The 18653-nt window shown below is 35.6% G+C and overlaps 1 protein-coding gene across 1 annotated transcript in view; it reads right to left on the bottom strand.

The window, feature by feature from the left end:
* Positions 1-18653, bottom strand: part of LOC136831662 (trace amine-associated receptor 1) — a 255956-nt gene that overhangs the window by 3120 nt on the left and 234183 nt on the right. Inside the window, 5 exon segments of the mRNA XM_067092322.1 lie at positions 299-648; positions 651-657; positions 1949-2074; positions 3509-3637; positions 17089-17202. Of these exon segments, the coding sequence (XP_066948423.1) occupies positions 299-648; positions 651-657; positions 1949-2074; positions 3509-3637; positions 17089-17202 (726 nt within the window).

Here is an 18653-nt window from a genome sequence, read left to right as displayed (position 1 = left end):
AGCATTATCTGTAAAATTAAGACGTTAATAGCTTAAGGGACGATAGTATACAATATCTGTAAATCAAAGAGGTTAATAGAATAAGGCACCATATATATATATATATATATATATATATATATATATATATATATATATATATATATATATATATGTGTGTGTGTGTGTGTGTGTGTGTGTATATGTATATATATGTGTGTATATATATATACATGCATACATATATATACACATATAATGTTATTTAGATTTTATAATATATATATATGTGTGTCTGTAAGATAGCGACAGCCCCCACCTCTCCCCAGTACTTTTCCCCCAGGGCTTCGATGTCGTAAGCGCCGTTGTGGTGGCCGCCGCCCGCCACGCCGCCCGCCCTGCCGTTGGCCAGGTGTCGGGGGGTGGTGTTGCAGCTCTGGGTCGCGGCCCTCTTGCAGCTGCTGCTGCTGTTTATTCTGGGCGGCGGGGGCACAGCGGGGCAGTTGGCAGCGTGTCCGCCGTTGTTGAGGCGGAAGCTGTCGTGTTTGCTGCTCGGGACGTAGTGGTGGTGGTGGTGGTGGCGGTGGTGGTGTTGGACCTGCTGGTCCTCCTTCTGCAGCGGCAGGTGGACCATGGTCACGTCGTCGCCGCGGTCGTAGTACACGTTTCACAGCAGATCTGTCGTTGGTTTTTTTTTTTTTTTTTGGAGGGGATGAATGTGGGTAGGGAAGGGAGGAATGGGGTGGTGGTTGGGAGGGTAAAGAGTGGGTTGGGTGAGGTGGGGAGGGAAGGGAGGAGTGAGTGTGAGGAGGGGTGCAAGTGGGGTGGGGAGGGGAGGAGTGGGTGATGTGGGGAGGAAGGGAGGAGTGGAGTGTGGCGAGGAAGGGGTGCAAGAGTTGGATGGGGAGGGGTGAGGAGTGGTGAGGTGGGGGAGGAAGGGAGGGTGGAGTGTGTGAGGGGGTAAGAGTGGGGTGGGGAGGGTGGGAGGGGACAGGGAGGAGGAGGAATGGGAGGGGAGTGCAGTGGGGTGAGGAGGGGTGGGAGGGGGGGAGGGAGAGGAGGTGGGGTGGGGAGAGACAGGGAGCAGAGGAGTGGGTGGTAGGGGAGGTGGAGTGGGAGAGGAAGGGTGGGGTGGGATGGGGGGGAGTGGGGTTGGGATAGGAGGAGTGGGGTGGGGGTGAGGAGGGTTTGGGTGGGAGGGAAGAAAATGGAAAATTAGTTGCTTAACAATTCATATTTCAATTTTTTTTTTAAACTAAAGATGATAAAAATGAAGTAAATTGTATGTGCAAAATAAGGATGACAAAAAAATGACAAATAGAATTTTTATGCAAACTAAAGGTAGCAAAAAAGATAAAATACATTGTCTGTGCAAATCAAAGATATAAAAAATGAGGTAAATTGTTTGTGCAAGCTACCGATGACGTAAAAATTGTGAAATTAATTTTTTTGACGGGAGGGAAATATCTTATGTTTCTGAAAGGCAGCTTTGACAGTTATTCCCAGTGAAGTTCGTTGTCCAAAAAAAAAAATGAATTTTACCTAACGAAAAGACAAAACTTTTATCATGCCTTAACTGAAAATTAAGCAAAGTTGTGTTGAACTTTTTTATTTTTTTTTAATTATTCTTACAGTTTTCTCAGACCACCTTTCTCAACAACATTAATTTGAAAGAATATTTTTTTCATTATAAACGGAATTCTACATAAATTAGGACTCGTTTAAATTAAATATACGTTTTTCAACCTAACAAAAAAATAGAATTTTTATATGCACCAATTTAAAAATGAGCAAAATCGCGTGTAACAAATTTATTTTTTAAAGGTTTATTACTACAGTTTTATAGACCACCTTTCTACGCGTCCCTTGCAAGAATACTCTTCAAGTCAATCGTGATTCTACGTGACTTAGGACTCTTTAAATTAAAACACAAGACCCTTTCAATTAAATTATATATCGTTCATCTTACCCTGTTATGTAGAGTTTCATCTAACGCCCTCCTAAAAGTCGGTGAGAGTAACCAGTAGATGAATATGATGATTGTGCCTCCAAAGATATTCACTACCCACACGGCGTAGTCTAATCCGCCTGGTATCTGGAAAGGTAGAAAACGTGACAATTAGGTCCTTGGGAACGGATTGGAATATGATAGGTAAATTATCGTGAAATAAGGAAATACGGTCATTAGATTGTGATATGAAGGGAATATAAAAATTCGATCATGAGAGATGAAGAAGCTGTGATAGTTAGAGGTTTATAAGTAAAAGATGTATCGTCAGTTAGATTCTGGAAAAGGAATATACCGTTTGGATTATAATGAATAAATGGCATTTGCTCAGTGGATTCTTGGGGAATAAAGGGAATTTGATAATTAGGCTCTGGGATGTAAGGGTAATTTGGGTTTTTCTTTTTTTTATATAAGGAATATGTCAGCTAGATTCGGGGAAATGAAGAGAATTTGCAAATTGGTTTCTGGTATAATAAGCCCTGTTTTCTTCATGTTAAGCCTTCATAATGATTTGATAAATATAATTATCATCACATAATTATTTCTATGTATATTATAAATATAATCGTCGACGTCATCTGTCATCACATAATTATTTTTATAAATATAGATATAATCGCCGACGTCATCTATCAGTATCATTAGCCTCATAGGAACAAATTCTCTCTCTCTCTCTCTCTCTCTCTCTCTCTCTCTCTCTCTTCCACGGTTCCAGATTGCAGGGAAAACACTACCAACTTTCCGCCTAAAATATATAACTGTATGTTTTTCTTATCTTGCTTTGCAAAATTAAATTTTCTTCCGCAGACATTTTTTTCTCGTGACCATGTTATTTTTTCTCAGGGGGTGAATCCCGAGAAATAAATGGCCTGTCTTTATGCACAGACACACGTAGAATGTGTGTGTGTGTGATAATATGTATGTATATATATATATATATATTATATATATATATATATATATATATATATATATATATATATATATATATATATATATATATATATATATATATATATATATATATATATATATATATATATATATATATATATAGTGTACATATATATATATATATATATATATATATATATATATAGTGTACATATATATATATATATATATATATATATATATATATATATATATATATAGTGTACATATATATATATTATATATATATATATATATATATATATATATATATATATATATAGAGAGAGAGAGAGAGAGAGAGAGAGAGAGAGAGAGAGAGAGAGTTCACGATTTATCAACAGAAGTATTAATGCGAAAGTGAACGTAGGTTTTTTCTGTAATAGTAAAATTAATATATATGCATATATACATGTGTGTATACACATATATATATGTATGTTTATTTTTTCGATTCAGCTCCAGTGTCCATTATTGCTCAAAGGTTATTTTTCGTTTTCTTACACTCTATACACACATTACGTATTAATACTGCGTAAAGCATGCATTTTTATAGACTTTTTTTCCAATATATTCCATCATCCTTACCCTGGAGTTGGTGCAGGCCGCTATAATCTGCCTTAAGGTCCAAGGCGTGATGGTGATGACGAACGACAGTGACACAACTGCCATGACTCTGCAGGCGCGCAAGCTCTCCCGTCGCTCCGACATCAGCAGCTGTCGAGGGAAGAGGAGAGAAAGATTGAGGGTGTTATTAAAACAAGTAAAAAGTGCGCCTTGGTTACTTCGGCGCAATAGAGTTATCTGTACGGCGTGTAATCAAGGCCACCGAAAATAGATCTATCTTTCGGTGGTCTCGGTATAATGCCGTATGAGCCGCGGCTCGTGAAACTTCAACTTTGGCCCGGTGGTGGCCTGTCCTATATCGTTGCCAGAAGCACGATTATGACAAACTTTAACCTTGAATAAAATTTTAAAACTGCTTGAAAGGAGGCCGCAATTGGATATGTTCGAAGATTGGAGGTGAATGATCAACATACCAATTTGGCAGCCCATCTAGCCTCAGCAGTTTTAGATCTGAGGGCGGACAGAAAAAAGTGCGGACGGACAGAGAAAGCCGGCACAATAGTTTTCTTTTCAGAAAGCTAAAAAGCTAGTGAAGAACCGAGTGCATTTCTATATATGAGAGAAAGGCGGAAGATGAAGCTCATTCTTATACAGGAGAGAAAGACTGAGTTCATTTCTTTGGAGAGAAAGATGTGATTTTTTTATATATATGTGAAGGAGATTGTCTTCATGTATAGGAGAGTGAAAGTGTATTCATGTATAGGAGAGTGAAAGTGTCTTCATGTATAGGAGAGTGAAAGTCTTCATGTATAGGAGAGTGAAAGTCTTCATGTATAGGAGAGTGAAAGTGTCTTCATGTATAGGAGAGTGAAAGTGTCTTCATGTATAGGAGAGTGAAAGTGTCTTCATGTATAGGAGAGTGAAAGTGTCTTCATGTATAGGAGAGTGAAAGTGTCTTCATGTATAGGAGAGTGAAAGTGTCTTCATGTGTAGGAGAGTGAAAGTGTCTTCATGTATAGGAGAGTGAAAGTGTCATGCAGTGTAGAGTGAAAGTGCAGCCTTATGAGGAAGAGAAATATCAGCTAGATAATATAAAACAATAAATTTTATCATTGTAGATACGATGTAAAAGCATTTATGCATGAGAGAAAGACACGAGTTCTTTCCTTTGGAGAGAAAGATATAATGTGTGTTTTTTTTTGTTTTTTTTGAGATTGTCTTCATACATAGGAGAATAAAAGCGCAGCCTTATGAGGAAGAGAAATGTCAGCTAAATTATATAAAAAAAATTAATTTTTATCATTGTAAATACGATGTAAAAGCTTAATTAATTTGTGTGTTATTGCGACAAAATTTGACATGTGCAAATATGCCAAGAAAAATATGAGCGCATTAATATTTCACGCTTAAATATGCGACAAGAGAGGAAATAATGATGCTATTATCATAGCATCAATATTTACCTTTTGTGAATAAACGTGCACTTTGAATCAGCAAATTGGTGTTGAGCATAAACGTCCTGATTATATTCGTCATATCAGAGCCCGGTACCTCAGCTGTGCATTTTCAAGCATGTTAAAATATTAAATATTACGGACATATCAAACATTTCTTTAACTTGAGCTATTTATAAGATTAAGTGAATTTTTTTAACTTGGGCTATTTACAAGATTAAGTGAATTTCTTTAAGCTGAGTTATTTATAAGATTAATTGAATTTCTTTAATTTGAGCTATTTATGAAATTAAGTGAATTTCTTCTACTTGAGCTGTTTATAAGATTAAGTGAAGTTCTTTAACTTGAGCTATTTAAAAGATTAAGTGAATTTCTTTAAGCTGAGTTATTTATAAGATTAATTGAATTTCTTTAGCTTGAGCTATTTATGAGATTAAGTGATTTTCTTTAACTTGAGCTATTTAGAAGATTAAGTGAATTCCTGTAATTTATTTATAAGATTAAGTGAAGTTCTTTAACTTGATCTGTTTATAAGATTAAGTTAAGTTCTTTAACTTGAGCTATTTATAAGATTAAGTGAAGTTCTTTAACTTGATCTGTTTATAAGATTAAGTTAAGTTCTTAAACTTGAGCTGTTTATAAGATTAAGTGAATTTCTTTAATTTATTTATAAGATTAAGTGAATTTATTTAACTTTAGCTATTTATAAGATTAAGTGAATTTCTTTAGTTTGACCTGTTCATAAGATTAAGTGAATTTCTTTAACTTGGGCTATTTGTAAGATTAAGTGAATTTCTTTAACTTGAGGTATTTAGAAGATTAGGTGAATTTCTTTAACTTGAGCCATTCATAAGAATAAGTTAATTTCTTTAACTTGAGCTATTTATAAGATTAAGTGAATTTCTTTAGCTTGGGCTTTTTATAAGATTAAGTGAATTTCTTTAACTTGGGGTATTTATAAGTTTAGGTGAATTTCTTTAACTTGAGCTATTCATAAGAATAAGTTAATTTCTTCAATTTGATCTGTTTATAAGATTAAGTCTTTAACTTGAGCTATTTATAAGATTAAGTCTTTAACTTGAGCTATTTATAAGATTAATCGAATTTCTTTAACTTGAGCTATTTATAAGATTAAGTCTTTAACTTCAGCTATTTATAAGATTAAGTGAATTACCGTATAGTAATCGTGTCTGAAAGCAAAGGCCAACCATTCTCTGGCTCTGAGTGAAAAGAATAATGAAAGCAGGAACCAGCAGCTTCCCTGACACAAGCAGAGGCTTTTTTTAAGGACAGCTGCCACCACCAGCTGTCAACAAGAAGCTGGAACAACAAAGACAACAGCAAGAGCAACAACAACAACAACAACACCGTCTGTTTAACATCAGCGGCAGAAATGAGCAGCAGGTGTGGTAGGAGCAGCTCAGTCCTTCAAAGCAGTTATGCTTGTTGTTTGCGACGGGTCGGCGAAACAGCGCGAGAGAAAAAACAACAGAACGGCAGCAAAAGCAAGCAAGCAAGCAAGCAGCCACTTAGAACGCAAAATAAAACTCAGAGTATATTATGGGAAAACTGGTCTTCCATCTCCGTTGTTATGACTGTTGTTTGCCGGGTCAGAGAACCAACACGAGAGAAAAACAACAGAACAGCAGCAATAACAATAAAAGCAAGCAAAAGCAAGCAGCCACGCAGAACCCAAAGCCAAACAAAAACCTAAATTAGGGTAAAACCGGTCCTCCGTTTCCGTTATTAAAAGACGCAAGGTGAAGACGTAAATCATCCGAACCAGTTTAAATTGAAAATAGAAATAAAAAAAAGAAGAAGAAACAAGAGGAGAGAGGGGAAAAAGAGGAGAAAGAGGAAAAGAGCTCTTGATAAATGTGTGGGCCATCCATTGTCTTTCTTTTCCATTAATAAAATGGATAAGCGCCCCGCCGATTTTTCCGTCTTGGAAATCCCCCGATTTTATGGGCGAGGAATTTCTCTCATAGCTGGTTATGGACACATTTGTCTTGGGTCGGAAATTGGTGGTGTTGGTTGGTTAACAAATTCTTGTTGGTTGGTTAATGAGTACTTGTTGGTTGGTTAACAAAGTCTCGTTGGCTGGTTAAGATAATGATGGTTGGTTAGCGAAGTCTTGTTAGCTAGTTGATAAAATGCTTGTTGGTTAACAAATGCTTCTTAGTTGGCTAACAAATGTTTGTTGACGAATTCTTGTTGGTTGGTTAAATGTTTGTTGGTTGGTTAACAAATTCACGTTGGTTGGTTAACAAATGTTTCCTGGTTGTTTAGCAATTTCTTGTCGGTTGGTTGACAAATTCTTATTGGTTGGTTAACAAATGTATGTGGGTTGGCTAATAAATTAATTTTGGGTAGTTAAGAAATTCTTAGTGATTAATTATTGGCTAACTACAGAGATATTTATCGCAGGCTTATCACAACACTATTAGCTGTTTATTTCCCCGATGCACACAAATGGAAGCGTGACAATTATTTTAACATAAAAATATTTATGATTTTCAATCCCAGTCCCTTTTCAAAAGTGATAAGCAATTAAATAGAATATTAAGCTTTTGTAGTTATACAATAAATATGCGTCCCTTTGAATAAATTTATTCATATCAGGCAGAACTGTTTTTCAGGCTATCTTAATTTCGTTATCATATTTAGCTTTCTAGATGATGAACTCTCTCTCACATAATGGTTTATCGGATTTAATGTTTGTATTTTGAATAAAGAGACATATATATATATATATATATATATATATATATATATATATATATATATATATATATATATATATATATATAATAAATATATATATCTATATATATATATATATATATATATATATATATATATATATATATATATATATATACATACATACATACATATATGCGTGCGTGTGTGTTTGTGGTTATTTTGTTGTTACCAAATGCTCTTTCTTGATACCAAGTTTCCTTTCAACCGAGACAGTTTTCGAAGGAAAAGTTTAATGTATAGCTGCCCTAAACGTTCAAAGTTCGAGAAGCAATTTTCGAAATCCTGAACTACGAATAATATTTCTTTGATTCGTAAGATTACAGAAAAGTTTTTTTGGAAACCTCAATTTTTATGTGTGCCAGATTCTCAAAACCTATTGATATATTTGTCCTTGAGACTTATTCAGAATGTTAACCATTTTCTTCCATTCCGAATACCGTAAGTTGTATTTGAACTGAATATATCTGTCCTATAAACTTAATTGGACTGTTAACCAGTTTTCTTCCATTCCGAATACCTTAAGTTGTATTTGAACTGAAATTTCAAGATCCCGATGGCAAATTCCTGAGATGCATGCTAGTTTTGCACCAGCCCCGGTTTTTTTGCCATTCCCCTAGGTTAGGTTAGTTTAGTTTAGGTTGGGTTGCCACGCCCCTACGTTGGGTTAGGTTAGTTTAGGTTAGGTTGCCATGCCCTAGGTTAGGTTAGGTTAGTGTAGGTTAGGTTGCCATGCCCCTACGTTAGGTTAGGTTAGGCTACCATGCCCCTAGGTTAGGTCAGTTTAGTTTAGGTTAGGTTAGGTTAGTGTAGGTTAGGTTGCCATGCCCCTACGTTAGGTTAGGTTAGTTTAGGTTGGGTTGCAATGCCCTAGGTTAGGTTAGGTTAGGTTGCCGTGCCCCTAGGTTAGGTTAGGTTTCCATGCCCCTAGGTTAGGTTAGGTGGTTACTGTAACTTAGAAGTGAATACAGTAATAACAGTCAGACGAAGTTCACTTGCACTTTCTTAGTTAATAACATTATTTACTCTACTTTCATCGAACACTGACACCTATTAGTCAATATTTCTGTAAGTCTTTCTTCTTTAAAACTCTTCTAGGAATTATTACAATGGAGAAAAGATGTTGTGTCAAGAATGGTGACAACAGGAAACCCAACAATTTTGCCCCGTTCTTTGCAGCATGCCTTCAGTGCACCTCAACCTTTCGTTCCTTTATTGCACCTCCTTTCATATTGTCTTTCTTCCATCTTAACTTTCCTCTCTAACAATTGATTTTTATTGCAACTGCTTTGAGGTTTCCTCCTGTTACAATTGATTCTAACCTTTACTGTCAATTTCCGTTTCAGGCTGAATGACCTCTTAGGTCCCAGTGCTTGGCCCTTAGCCTAAATTCTATATTCAATTCAATTCAATTCCAACAATTTTGAAAAGAGTGACAAACTTCCGCCCCAAATTTCGGACCCCTTAATATTTTTGGTATTATGTAATGTTAGATAAAGGCAGGTTAGGTCAGATTAAGTTAGTTTAAGTAAGTTGGTCCTAAAATGACTTGGCACGATATTTACAGAATTCGAACCTGTTATGACATAAATTGGTTCGTAAAGTTGAAACTGAAATAAAAAATTTAGGCCAAAGGTGAAGCGCTGGGACCCATGAGGTCATTTAGCGTTGAAAATATTGTTGAAGCAATTGTTAGGAGAGGGAGGAAAGTAAGATGGAAGAAAGTGATTATGAAAGGAGGTGTAGTAAAAGGAATGAAAGGGGTTGCAGCTAGGGGCCGAAAGGACGCTACAAAAAAACCCTTACGTAGTGCCTATAGTGCACCGTGTGAGGTGCACTGACGGCAATACTCTCTTGCGGGCAGATATGACAAAGTTTTTTCAGTAGTTAATGGCAAATTGATAAAGTTTTTTCAAAATTAATGGCAAATATGACCAAGTTTTTCCTTAAGTTTATGGCAAATATGACAAAGGTTTGTAAAAGTTAATGACAAATATGACATAGTTTATTTGAAGTTAATGGCAAATATGACACAGTTTTTTAAAGTTAATGGCAAATGGCAAATATGACAAAGTTTTGTAAAAATTAATGACAAATATGACAAAGTTTTTTAAAAGTTAATGGCAAATATGACAAACCTTTTTAAACAGTTGATGGCATATATGACAAAGTTTTGTAAATGGTAATGACAAACATGGCAAAGTTTTTTTAAAGTTAATAACAAATATGACAAAGTTTTTTAAAAAGTTAATGGCAAATATGACAATTTTTTCCCAAAGTTAATGCCAAATATGAAAAAGTTTTGTCAATGTTAATGACAAAGTTTTTTTTAAGTTAACGACAAATATAACAGTTTTTTAAGTTAATGGCAAATATGACAAGGGTTTTTTAAAAGTTAACGGCAAATATGACAATTTTTTAAAAAGTTAATGACAAATATGACAAAGTTTTAAAAAAATCAATGGCAAATATGACAAAGTTTTGTCAAGTTAATGACAAATATGACAAAGTTTTTTAAGTTAATGGCAAGTATAACAAAGGGTTTAGTTAAAATAGTTCTCTCTAATTTGTTTCATAAGATAGCTGGTGCCATCCACAGCTTCGTAGAAATGTTTGGGAATATATTTTTTTTTAGCCATAATTTTATTTTCTCCCCTTTTTCCCTCAATTTTTTTTCTTTTAATTCTATTTTGAATCAATCGCACGGCGGTCCAGCACATTTTCCTTGTTATGGAGAGAAATAACAGGACCCATATGGAGTGGTTCCCAGCGTCCTAATATTATTTCTTATATTTCAGAATTTTGCTCTTGTTACTTTTTACCTTTATATATCTTTTCAGTTTTACTCGCTACTTTCCATTTTTTTATTTGCCGTATCATAATAGTGTAACATGTTTTGCTGATAATTTCTTGGAATATTGGTGGGAAAGCCTCACCGTTCAGACTGATCAACAGTAAAATGTCAAGGAAAATATTGAGAGATAATAATTCCTTCCTTTTATGATTCCAGCCAACCCTATACCGACCCTGTACATGTTGCAATCATTTTTATGGGTTACTCTAATTCAGCAACGATTGTTGCTGGATTGGGTAAACATTTCTTTTCCTTGCTTGATTGGGTAAATATTTCTTTTCCTTGCTTGATTGAGTAAATGTTTCTTTTCCTTGCTTAATTGGGTAAATATTTCATTTCCTTGCTTGACTGGGTAAATATTTCTTTTCCTTGCTTGACTGGGTAAATATTTCTTTTCCTTGCTTGATTGGGTAAATATTTCTTTTCCTTGCTTGATTGGGTAAATATTTCTTTTCCTTGCTTGATTGGGTAACTATATCTTTTCCTTGCTTGATTAGGTAACTATTTCTTTCCTTTGTGGTTTGGTAAATATTTCTTTTCCTTGCTTGATTCGGTAAATATTTCCTTTCCTTGCCTGACTGGGTAAATATTTCTTTTCCTTGCTTGATTGGGTAAATATTTCCTTTCCTCTTCTACCCACAATATTTGGAACTGGCCCTACTTACGTTTTCAGCAGCTCCCGTAGTCTTCTTTCTTTCAAAAGGGTGTTTTGTTACTTCCTTCAAGTTGAATTCCCATTTTTCCTCTCCTTTTTCATCTCCGTGGCTACATATGGGCAATGAGTTTACCCCTCCCGTCGGCCTTTTCTGTGCCAGAATTGTTAAAATATTCATATACTGTACTTAACAGTCACGGCCATCTTTCGTATTTCAGTCATCTTAGTTATTTTCTGCACTGAAGGACGCATGGAAGTTGCTGCCATTGGTGAATCGTAGCTGTTGCTCTACTGGTGACTTCATGTTGCTGTATATGGGTACCCTGGGCATACTCTGAATATTGTGACGCCAGGCAATTGCTGTGTTGAGTGACCTGTGGCATTTTATTTCGAGAAGTTATCATTTCCTTGGCCTGGAATTCCAATAATCCTTTCCGCTCATCAGTCGACCCAGCTGTTAATAGGTATGAGACTGACTTGGGCTTTGTTTTTATTTGATGGTTATTTGTGACTTGCATGTTTACTGTGCTTTTGTGACCTGTGTTTGTTCCTGTAATCGAGGACCTTATAAAAATTCCGCATCTAATGATTTGAGTCAATTGCTGTAATCCATGACCCTTAGTTACAGCTGTATCTGGTGACGTGGTACAGTTATTTCCTTGATGACCTTTGGTACTTGTTATGTTTGATGACAGTACCTTTTTGATGGATGATGACCCCGCGCCATTTTCTTATTTCCATCTTACTTTCCACCCTCTCCTAATAATTGTTCCATAGTGCAGCTGCGAGGTTTTTCTCTTCCTGTTACAACTTGAAAACCTTTTTCCTCTCAATTTCCCTTTCAGCGCTGAATGACCTCGTAGGTAGGATCTAGTGTTTGGCCTTTGGCCTGAATTTTATAGTCCATTCCATTCTACAAGAGGAATTGAAAGAGAGAATTAAGTAGGAAGCGACTTGGAAGAGAGGTAATGTGGTTATTTTCGAGGCTTCCATTCTCTTCTATATTGGCCTTTCCGTCTTTTTTTTTTTTAATTCCCCGGCGTTGATTATCTGCAGTTTCTACGCGGAATTCTAAACGAGAGTCGTTTTTTTTTTTTTGAAACTCAAAACTTTTCTGATACAAGTTTTCATGATCTTTCCGTTAGAGGAAGTTTTGTCTTTGGGCAATAATAGAGTTCCTTTACCTCTCTCTCTCTCTCTCTCTCTCTCTCTCTCTCTCTCTCTCTCTCTCTCTCTCTCTCTCTCTCTCTCTCTCTCCTGTTTTGTCATACATCACCCGGAAGCGTTCTCTTGTTAAAAACAAAACGAGTAAATAAAAAATCGTTTTGAAAAGGGCTAGCGAACAACAAGACAATTACAAAGGAAGCGAGAAGAGATGATGATGACGAGGTCTTCTTCTTCTTTCGACCTTATCAGTCCCACTGTATAACAGGGTCGGCCGCACGAGTCAACTTTCTCCATCTATTTCTATTCGCTGCATCTTCTTCCCTCAGTCCCACCTCACCCATGCCCCTCCTCACCACATGCATCCATCCGATCCGCTGACGCCCCACACTCCTCCTCCTCCTCCTCCTCCTCCTCCTCCTCCTCCTCCTCCTCCCCATCACTGGCATGTTCTTAGCTCTCTTGATTGGTTCCACCTCCTCTCTTCTTATTACATGGCCATAGTATCTCAGACGAGCTTCCCTCCCCAGCCTTCCCCTTTACATTACATATACCACACATTCTTCTTTCCAGTAGCGATATTCCAGCAATCCATCTCCCCATCCTCATCTCGGTTCTTTCCAGCAGTCCCTCCTCTTTCCTCTTAAGTGCCCAAGTTTCTGCCCCATATAAGGTAACTGATAGAAAATAATAGCAAGGAGGTAACGAGATAACTAAAAAAAATAAACGAGGTTATAATGATCCTTTTTGAGAAACGAGTTAATACGGGGTTATTAGAAATGAGCCAGGCGATGACGCATTCATAGAGAAAATTGAGTAGATTTTAAGAATATTAAGTGAATAAAATATGGAACAACCGAACTTGTGAACGAACAGATGGATGTTTAAAAGCTAAGAACTGGCACATCAAATGAAGGATTTAAAACTGAATATCGTTAAGAAAAAAATAAATAAATAAAAAAAGGCTTGAGAAATTTATGAGAAATTTGGTAAACAAATGAGTCTAAAATGATGAATTTAACAAAAATCTTCGAGAAAGTGAAGGAACCTAAAAATAAAAGCTGTAAAAAATGCGACATTTAAAAAACATTTATATGTAGAACATTAAAACAAGTAAAAATTGCGCCGAAGAAATTTTCTGGCTGGCATATAATCAAGGCTACCGAGAATGGATCTATCTTTCGGTGGTCTCGGTATAATGCTGTATGAGCCGCGGTCTACGAAACTTCACCGCACCCCGGTGGTGGCCTGTCCTATATCATTGCCAGATGCGAATTATGCTTAACTTTAACAGCAAAAATAAAATAAAAACTTTGAGGCTAGAGGGCTGCAATTTGGTATGTTTGATGATTGGAGGTGGATGATCAACGCCAATTTGCAGCCCTCTAAGCCTCTGTAGTTTTTAAGATCTGAGGGCGGACAGAAAAAGTGCGGACAGAAAAAAAGTGCGGACAGAAAAAGTACTGACAGAAAAAAGTGCGGACACTATAAAGTTCGGACGGACAGACAAAGCCGGCACAATAGTTTTCATTTACAGAAGACTAAAAATGATAAAGAATGCGACAATTAAAAAAATCATATTTAGAACACTAACTAACAAAGCCAGACATCCAATTGTAACTCCCATGTTCATCCACCTGGTACGTGAAACAAGTTCCCACCATCAACAGCGCAACTGAATTCGGACGGAAAATCTCGCAGATAACCTGAGAAGTAATTTATGTAAATTCCTCGGTGTTACATCCGCCTCTTCCGGGACCCAGAAAACCCATCAGGGCAACCCGTTACGTAAAAGGGTGGGAGGGTGGAGGGGAAAGGACAAGCTCTCTTCCATTGCCCGAGTCTGTAAATCTTTGGAGATAAAGGAATCGGAACAAATCTTTTATTTCTCTTTGGCAACTCTGTTTGCTCTCTTTCCTCATCCGTAGGAAATTGTAAACATGAAGTGTACACAATGGGGAAATTCCGTCCTTTAATTGAGAGGGAGGCATCCCATAGACGGCTCTCTGGCTGAGAGAGAGAGAGAGAGAGAGAATATTAGATGAGTGGTTCCCTTCCCGTTTGGGGTAAAGGATATTGCCGTTTATTCATCCCTCCTGATGTAATTATATGGTGGAATATATTTGCCGTCATTTCTTTATTTCTTTGTTTGTTTTCCTCTCTCTCTCTCTCTCTCTCTCTCTCTCTCTCTCTCTCTAGCTGTAACCCACAAAAGTCGACTATCCACCAGGTACAAAATCCAGTCCTTGAAACTCACCAGATCGTGCCTTTCTCGTGTGAGATCGAACCATGGGATCATCACCTGCTTGTATTCCAGGAGAGAGAGAGAGAGAGAGAGAGAGAGAGAATGTATTTCAGATTGTGTGTAGGGAAGTTATCAAAGGCAATCCTTTATGTACTAGGTACTAAGGAACTTGTGGGGGGTTGGGTTAGGGAGAGAGAAAAAAAATCAAAAGGAACAGGGTGTTTATTCATCCTTCCTTTAATCCACTGAAGGCTTTCCAGACACGTCTGGAAAACGTCCAGGTCATTAAATCAAATTATTCAGCCGCCCGACGGTTTTTTATAACCAGGCTGTGTTCAAAAACCAAATTAATGATGCCCGTTTATTTGAGTTGATTATATAAACGGCTTACTCAGCTTCTAAACACTTAAGAGACCCTTAATAGTTATGCAGTTAACCGAGATCAGTTACTCCGTAGATCAAATGTTTACAGTAGTAAAATGAAAACATTTGAATGAATGAGGTCTTCCATTCATGTTTTAGGGGAGGGGGACCACTGGAGAGTTGGGGAGTTATTTATGCAGTTGAATAAAAGAAGCTGATGTTGGCTAGTTATATCTTATAAAAATTCCCAAATGTAATTTGATATCACCTGATTTTATCTATATTTTACCGTCTCTAGTCTACAGTTAATACAGCGAGCTATTTCTTATTTAGTTTTCAGAATGTAATTTGATATCACAAGTTATTTTGTCAATTACCTCTTCTATAGTCTACAGTTTATTTAACTAGTTATTTCTTATATAAATTCCAAAATGTAATTTGATGATATCACTAATTATTTGATCAATTACCTCTTCTGCGGTCTACTAGTTATTTACCAGGTTACGTCATTTAAAACTCCCCAAATGTAATTTGATGTCTTAAGTGACTTTATCAGTTACCTCTTTTGCTACCTATGCTTTATGTATTCATCAACTAAAAGGATTACAGTACCTCACTGAAGTTAAAAAAGTTCGGATCAGATTCTGTATTGTCTAGAGGCCATTTCCAGTAAGAAACTCCCCCCCAAAAAATTATTCTCGTCTGTCTCAAGCTCAATGGAATATCCCTCGTAGAGGTTAGTGCCGTCAGTGCACTTCATGCGGTGCACTGTAGGCATTACTTAAGGTTCTTTGTAGCGTTCCTTCGGACCCTAGCTGCAACCCCTTTCGTTTCTTTTACTGTACCTCCTTTCATATTCTCTTCCTTCCATCTTACTTCCCACCCTCTCCTAACAATTGATTCATAGTGCAATTGCGAGGTTTTCCTCCTGTTACTTAACCTTTCAAACCTTTTATTGTCAATTTCCGTTTCAGCGCTGAATGACCTCATAGGTCCAAGTGCTTCACCTTTGGCCTAAATTCTAAATTCAATCAATCACAGTGGAATATTAATCAGCTGAAACCTCGGGTAAAAACTGATGACTTCAAAGGAACGATTCTGTAATTGAGGTCGTCAGTTCATCACAGATTACAAACATAGATCTCTATACATTTATTTTTTTCTTTTTTGCGAAATCCTTTGAAATTTGTCGTAATTATATTCCATGAAAGTTAAAACCATAAGTAAGTTGAAGTAAATAAATTGTACTTGAACCTTAGACCATGACACCGAAGTTTTTTTTTTTGTGAATTTTAATAGTTATATACTTTGTTTTTATTCATCTTTTAATACAAAAAGCATTTCGCGTTAATATTTAACAGGTTTTTTAGCTAATGGCCTTTCACCAAGTGTTAGATATTTATATCTGCTTTATTTTAGTTCCATCTGAGAGTTGTTTAACCCCTATTTCTTTGTAACTGACTTTACCGTTGTTATTATGACAGACCATATTTAGTATGCTTTAACATTTTCACTGATAAGTTGCATGTTTTCCTGGTCTGTTTCTTTAAATAATATTTTTTTGAAGTTCTTTTTTTAATATGTTTATATATATTGTTGAAGAGCTGTTTTTAATTCAGTTGCTATACTATATCTGTTTTTGTTTCTTTTTTGATATGTTTTTATATAAATGTGTATATATATATATAAATATGTATATATATATATATATATATATATATATATATATATATATACATACATATATATATATATATATATATATATATATATATATATATATACATATATATAATATATATATATATATATATATATATATATATATATATATAATATATACATACATACATATACTTGCATATACATATATGTGTATGTAATATGTATGTCTCTTGTGACCTGTACTTCAAGTAACCCCTTATGCTTCTTTCCCATTTCACGTATTTTTCTTCAGCAGTTTTTCATCTCCCCTTTATTTGGAATTTTATCCCGCACATCATTTCTCCATTCGAGTAATTGTTTGCCAGACCATCTTTTACGATCATTGCCCTCCGCAGTTCGAGGGACCTCAGACAAATAAACGCTCTCTTAATAGCTCACCTTCTCCACGGCCGGGCCGCCCAGGATTTCCGGAGCGCTGACGGTGGCGCAGACGAGGCGGTGTACGGAGGTTCTCGCTACGTGGAACACCGTTCCGTAGCAGTACATCGTGATCTGGAAATAAGGGGTTTTTAATGTATAAGAACACAAGAGTTAATGTAGCTCATATACACACAAACACACTTGCTCACACATATGCATGTATGTATATTTTGTGTGTGTGTAGGTATGTATGTATGGATGTATGTATGTATGTATGTATGTATATGTATACACATGCACACACATATATATTATATATATGTATATATTGTGAATATATATATATGTATGTATATATATATATAAATATGTATATTACATATATATAGCGTATATAAGTATATGTGTATATATATAAATGTATATATTATATATACACATATGTATATATATATATATATATATATATATATATATATATATATACTTATATATAATATATATGTGTGTGTGTGTAATATTGCTAATCACTAATACTTACATGGCTTGTTTTGTATTCACAAATTTTTGGACTAAAATGTTATTTGATGTCTAAATAACTATAATTTGAGAATAGTTTCCACCCAAAGTGAATTATAATTGCTATGTACATTTACCATACTCTTTGGTTTAGATGCTGTGTTAGACAGGAGACTTTGACCATTCGTCTGTGAAATGAATCAAACAGAATTCTGTAGACAAGCAATTGCTATAATATGTATTTCTAATAATAAACAGGATAGCGAGAAGACCGGAAATCATTTCTTGTTTTTATTTATGCCAAAGTTTCTTATAATTATCAGTGTATTTTAGCATACTTTTTAATATTGTAAAAAGTAATTCTATTTATAGCCCTGAAGATGGGAAAGGACTCCCGAAACGTTGGTGTAAATAAAAACAAGAAATTATTTCCGGTCTTCTCGCTGTCCTGTTTATTATTAAACTTTAGCTCACCAGGAGTGAAAATCTTACAAGATATTTATTTTTCTTATTCAGAATGGACTGACATAGGCCACTGACATATTGCAGGCACTTATGTATGGGCATCATTTATACGTAGAAATAACCATATAAATATATATTTTTTTAAGGAATCCAAATACGATATATATATTTTTTAAATCGTTTTCAAGTGTAATAAGATTACTCCTTCACCTCACATCTTTACCTAAAAAGTTTGAATTTAGATTAGCAATTCAGATTCGGATCAAAGAAAAGTATATTCTTTGTGGGAGACTCGGAACAAAGGGGATTTGATTCCTCGGTATTACGTTGGGTTTCGTTGTTCAGATGAATAGTGGAATGTTGAATAGAAGTTATTGAAGACTACTGTTGTAATCGGGTCAAGTAGCGTGAAAAGGGCGGGAATAAGACTCGAATTTCTTAAGATATTTAAATTTTTCTTGGCCAAAATCAATCAGGGATTTTTGTTCAATCGTGATGCTAATTTTAGAGGGCTTAACAAAACTTGCTATTCTTATATTCAAACAAATTAGCGATTATGGCAAAGTCTTGATCTGAGGACCAATTGGGTTCTTTGTTTA

The sequence above is a fragment of the Macrobrachium rosenbergii genome, chromosome 1 (genome assembly GCF_040412425.1).
Source record: "Macrobrachium rosenbergii isolate ZJJX-2024 chromosome 1, ASM4041242v1, whole genome shotgun sequence".
Classification (NCBI taxonomy): domain Eukaryota; kingdom Metazoa; phylum Arthropoda; class Malacostraca; order Decapoda; family Palaemonidae; genus Macrobrachium; species Macrobrachium rosenbergii.
This window is presented reverse-complemented; position numbering and strand designations above follow the sequence as displayed.